Source organism: Helianthus annuus, chromosome 6 (genome assembly GCF_002127325.2).
Source record: "Helianthus annuus cultivar XRQ/B chromosome 6, HanXRQr2.0-SUNRISE, whole genome shotgun sequence".
In the NCBI taxonomy this organism is placed as follows: Eukaryota; Viridiplantae; Streptophyta; class Magnoliopsida; order Asterales; family Asteraceae; genus Helianthus; species Helianthus annuus.
In genome coordinates this window covers 45,398,555-45,404,554 of record NC_035438.2, presented here as the reverse complement: position 1 = coordinate 45,404,554, position 6,000 = coordinate 45,398,555, and the positions used below count along the sequence as shown (strand labels likewise).

At 36.2% G+C, this 6,000-nt stretch overlaps 1 protein-coding gene across 1 annotated transcript; it reads left to right on the top strand.

The window, feature by feature from the left end:
- The first annotated feature begins 1,344 nt into the window (after positions 1–1,344).
- Positions 1,345–4,275, top strand: LOC110865392 (probable glutathione S-transferase). The gene is made up of 2 exons (XM_022114639.2): positions 1,345–1,723; positions 3,754–4,275. The coding sequence occupies exons 1-2, from the start codon at positions 1,412–1,414 to the stop codon at positions 4,093–4,095; spliced, it is 654 nt and encodes a 217-aa protein (XP_021970331.1). The 5' UTR covers positions 1,345–1,411; the 3' UTR covers positions 4,096–4,275.
- The last annotated feature ends 1,725 nt before the right edge of the window (positions 4,276–6,000 follow it).

The following is a 6,000-nucleotide window of genomic DNA, read 5'->3' as shown; positions in this document are numbered from 1 at the left end:
GTATGTTACTTTAGACAAAACACAGGGACTAACTATGTAATTAACTCTTTTATTTTCACTTCAATTAATCACAATATCCAAAACTATACAACCATAAAAAATATTTACATATATTGGTGCATTTTTTATAACAAATATAATTACCTAATAAGTATTTAAAAGTGATGCTTAAAGTCGTCTTCACCAATATGGTGGTAATCCATTGTCAAAAGCAAAGTCTTAAAACACATAGTTTTGGAGAGAAATGTCTTGGATTCAAGTCCCACAAACAAGAAAGATTAAAAGAAATTAGTTGTTTAAAAAAATAGCCCGTCTTCAAGAATTAAATCAAAACTTTTATATTTGATAATAACACGTAAATTGATATTTAAACGCTTTCATTTCGATAGATCCAAAAACATTTACAATAGCATCATGCCACAATAGAATCTCAATCCCCATCCTTATTATTTATCATATTTCATTATCCGGCTCAACACTCATAAAAATTTGTTTCACATTTTTATAAATATGTTTTACCTACCGTAAAAGTTGTTTCACTATTTTTTAAATACATGAAAACATTTAAAAAGATGACGAACAATATATCTCTATATTTAAAGAAACACTATTTATAAAACTCATTAAGATGCAAAATAAAAACTGTTCAAATTTCTAACATAAAAATAAAAAATAAAAATAGAGATAAAGACATAAACGTGAATGCTCTAAACTTAACAAGCAATAATTATTTTTTATAAGAATCAAATCAAAAAAGAATTTAAAGTTTAATAAAAATCCTATGAATTTACTAAATATAGAAAAACCCATATAATCATCTGTTTTTTCTAAATTGAAATATGTAGAAAAACCCATATAATCATCTGTTTTTTCTAAATTGAAATATGAAATTCATAACTATAGTCAAGAACGCTCGCCAATGATGGTAGTGGAGTGGTAAGGGAGAGACTTGGTGTTCTAAGGAACTCAAGTTCGATTACTGCTCTCCCTATTATTTTCTGCGGCAGCTGGTGATGATAGGAGACTAGACGAGTAGACAGAGATTGCTAGTTCTATCCTTGAACTGAGCGGGTTTTACCTCAATGCACTGTCGTGCCTTCGAGTGAGTGTTCACGGGTTTCAGCCCTAAATGAGGATTTTCCCCGGCTTCGAAGCGAGTGCCCGATTTAATTAATTTCATCAGTAACTCATTTGGACGCTTCACTAGCTCTCACAACCCCGTGTAATCATACGCTATCCTATTCACATTCCACGAAAACTCTAGAATTCTTTTCTAGAAGAAAAACACTTCTACCATCACAAACTCCCACCAACTCACCACTTATATTATATATATATGCATAAATCACCATCTATCAACTCAAACCTAAATCACTGGTTAAACCAATTATTAATTAATTATTAATAAATAATGGCGAATGAGGTGAAGTTGCACGGAGTTACACGAAGTCCATTCGTTTGCAGAGCGGTTATTGCTCTGAATTTGAAGGATGTTAAGTATGAATTTGTTGACGAAGATTTGAGCAACAAGAGTTCTGATCTTATTAAATATAATCCTGTTTATAAGAAGGTACCGGTGCTCCTTCACAACGGGAATCCGATATCGGAGTCTCTTGTGATCGTTGAGTATATCGATGAAGTGTGGAAAGGAGTTCCGCTTTTGCCTCAGGATGCTTATGAGAAGGCTCAGGCTCGATTTTGGGCTAAATTTATGGATGATAAGGTAATGAATAATGATTTTGTTGTTATTTTTTATAATACTACTTGTTTTTGTGATTATTCAAGTGTTAGTTAATGATGTACTTGATTTTGTTTTCTACTTTTGTAACTTGATAGGACAAATTGTTCTCTTAGCCGTTGACCAGATCTAGATCTGTTCAGTGATTAACGTTAACCAAAAACTTTCAAAACATCCATTGACTTTTAGCAGATCATAAAAACGCCAGCTAAGCCCTAACTTATATCTACATGGGTAGGCTTGGCTAGTGCTTTTTACTAAAATCTTGGGTTTTTCACCATAAATGCGGGCTTCTCCGGCGCTTTTTAGCAAACTGCGGGCTTAGCTTAGCCTGCGCTTTTTCAGAAAAATGTAGGCTAAATCCTGGGTGTCTCAACCGGCAGAGCTGATATGACATGACGGCGTCTGATTGGCGAAGGCTAATTTTCATGTCTATTTTTGATTTTTTTTTACAACTTTGACTATTTTAGTAATATTCCCATTTATAAATCCCATCGGACCGGTAGTGCAGGTGATGCGACCGATTTTTATTTGGTCTGATTCTAATAGCATTGTTATTTGGGCTAATCACGAGAATAGCCAAGTTTTGGTCAAACTTTCAAAAATAGCCAGTTGACACCCCATAAAATGGGCTTTCACGAATTTCAACGCGGCTCAAATTAAAATTTAAGAACTTTCCCCATGACCAATCATCTTTTGACACGTTTGTTGCTGTCATCACCATGTTCCCTTAGTCTCTCTCTCTCTCCCTCATCTTGTCTGTCATCTTGTCTGCCTTTTGTCCAAATATTCAGACATGCAGTGCTAACTTGTACCTTGAGCATATATGTTTGTACCCTTCATGAAAACACAGATTCAAGCTATAAAAAGAAAACCCAGGTTCTAAAGTATGAATTTTTATGCTTCTGTTTTCAAATTAAGCCAACAATTAAATCCAGGAACATGTTTTATTGAAAGATCTTCATATAATCACACAACCATTTTCTCATGACACACTTACACCGAGTAGTGGAATTTACACTTCAAAACATATTATACTTTCACATGTGAGAAGGAACACAGAGCATAAAGCACGCATTCATACATCCGAACCAATTGATGATAGCACAAACAACTATGGCTGCTGAGTGGTGGTTTAAGGTAGTGGTTGTGGTGGGTGGAGGGTGGAGGCTGGTGGTGCTTGGTGAGGGTGGTGGTGGTTTACGGTGTTGGTTGTGGTGGGTGGAGGGTGGTGGTTGGTTGTAGGGTGGTGATGGTTTACGGTGGTGGTTGTGGTTGTGGTGGCTGGAGGGTGGTGGTGCTCGGTGAGGGTGGTGGCATAGAGATTGTTTTTGGTAACTGATATTTCTATTGTTAACTTCGTTTTCACGGCATTAGTAGTATAGGGGGAATGAAAGATCTGGAAAGAAATGGAGAGAACCTCTGCGTTCTAGAGTTATTTAACTTAGTTTTGTTCTATTTTTACAAAAGAAAAAAAAAAGGTTCTGGAGGGAAGGTTTGGTTGATTTTCTCTTCAAAACTTTTTTCCAAATATGTGTTAGGCTTCTGAAGATGCCGCCATTAATGGTGGTGATGAAGGTTTGGTGTGTGTGTTCTCTGAGTGGGTAGGAACGAGTTGTCATGGTGATGAATTGAGTTCACCTGCTGTGTAAACTCATCAAGTTGCCATTAATGGTGGTAATGAAGGTTTGGTTTGACAAATGTAAATGACCAGATGACATGACAGACAAAGCACAAGATGACAGGATATGATAGACAAGATGAGAGAGAGAGAGACTAAAGGGAATATGGTGATGACAGCAACAAACGTGTTAAAAGATGATTGGTTATGGGGAAAGTTCTTAAATTTTAATTTGAGCCGCGTTGAAATTCGTGAAAGCCCATTTTATGGGGTGTCAACTGGCTATTTTTGAAAGTTTGACCAAAACTTGGCTATTCTCGTGATTAGCCCTTGTTATTTTTGTTACATTTGATATTTAACTATAACTGATATTACATTATGGGGTATGTTTCAGTGTTTTCCTACAGTATTTAAGGCTGTTACCAGCCTTGGAGAGGAGCAAGCTGTTGCAGAAGTTCATGAAGCACTTCAATTTCTGGAAAATGAATTGAAAGTGAAAGGCAGCAAGTTTTTTGGAGGTGATAACATCAACCTGGTTGATATTGCTGCTACTTTTGTAGCTTTTTGGATTGGAGCAGTTGAAGAAGCATTAGGAATAGAGCTGTTGCCCAAAGACAAGTTTCCGAAGTTAACCGAATGGAGTGATAACTATGTTAACTGTCAAGCTGTGAAGGATAGCTTACCTCCAAGAGAAGACTTAATTGCTATCTATAAGAAGCGGTTTGGTAAGGCGTAATATGGTCGTAAATGTGTGGTTAAGAAGTTGGTGTGTTTCTTCTGTTCATTGATGTGTCAATAAGCAGCTCCTAGGAGCTGGTTTGTCAAATAAGATGTAGCATGTAAGTTTTTGTTGTTTACTTGTTTTGTTACTTTGTTGAGACTGATAATTCAAAGTTATCTTTTGTTTTTTTTTTTATTTTATCTTTACTTGTTTATTTTGAATAAGACTAGATGATCTACCTCGTGCCTGTAGAAGGATGTTGTGACTATTGACATGTGTATTAACGATATGCACATCATATCAGTGGCGGAGCTTGACCAAAAGTTTCGAGGGCGCGTAAATTGATGGGACCCAAATTTTTTTTCCTATCGTTATATTTTGGGTCGGGTCGGGTTGGCTGTTCGATTCAAGTCGGATCAAATAATAATAGTTTCAAATAAAACAAAGTGTATATTTACCAAACTACCCATCATTTACATACAAAGTTTATAAATATTTAGGATACACAATTTAGGAAAAATAATCGGGGGCGCGATCCTATATAATTTTAAAATTTTCAGACGAAAAATCAGAACTTATACACTTCTAACCGAAACATTGGGGTGGACGGGTGCACAACTGGGCACCCACAATACTTATACTTCGCCACTGCATCATATTAAATTTAAAATTTAACTCACGTTATAGTAATTATTTAAGAATAATAATAATAATCCCCCCACTTGTGCCCTAGTGGTAGGAGACTTGGGTTTTTCAATGGAGACTTAAGTTCAATTCCAACTTGTGTTATATTGGAGTGGATATTGGGCAATGGTGGTGACAAACCCACCGAGGGGGGTTCGATTCTGAGCCGCACCCCGATTTCCATCCGGCTGTTACTTCAGCGAGGCAACTCGTGTGGAGGCAGTACGGTTTCCGGGGGAACGCCGTAACCAAGTCTGGCCAACCCAGCGCGGATCCGGTTAAGACAACGTAAGTCTGGGCAGACTTGGCTAGGGCCGTCGATTAGGCAGTGTGACATTGGGTCACTCAAAAAGAAAGTCACCGTTCAAAAAAATAATAATAATAATAATAAATGGTTTTAATTCATTTTACTAATTAATACTTTATAATGAGTAAACTGCAGTTTTACCCCGTGGGGTTAGATGCGATTGGCAACCTTACCCCCTAAAACGAAAATCTTGTTCTCTTACCCCTCAACTATTGAAAAACGCTACAATATTACCCCCTGGTGTTAAAAAACTTAACAGTTTTGTTAACTGGGATGTTAAATGATTATATTACCCTTTCTTATTACCCCCTATGCTTTGTTGTAAGAAAATGTATTACCCTCCGGTGTTAAATGACTATATTATTCTTTCTTATTACCCCCTATGCTTTGTTGTAAGAAAACGTATTATCCCCGGTGTGCACAAGATGATGTCAAGTCTTATTTTCATCAAATTTCACCAAATATTTCATCAAATTTCACCTCATCAATTATTTCCGTTTTATTGTTTGTTTTATGTTATTAATTCTGTGGGTCATCTTCTTTTCTACCAACATTCAATAGCTAGGATAATATATATATATATATATATATAAAACTCCGAGCAGCAAAAAATACAATTGAATCAAGATCTGCATTAAGTACACAAGAATGAATCAAGAAGTTACCAAGAAAGGAGAAAAGGCTCATTCAAGTAATAGTAGACACTAATGATCAAGTTATCATTGGTGACACAACTGATTTGAGGTCTTGGAAACTGCCCATTAATCAATATTCCCTGCAAAACCCAACAACATTCAAGAAACACTCAAATAATGATTGATGTTAGAGAGAGAGAAAGTAATTCTAAGGGTTATCGTTTCTATTGTCCTTCCCATGTCACCCGTATTGTTGAAACAAAGCGTGCCGCGTTCCTGGAGGATTTCAAGGTC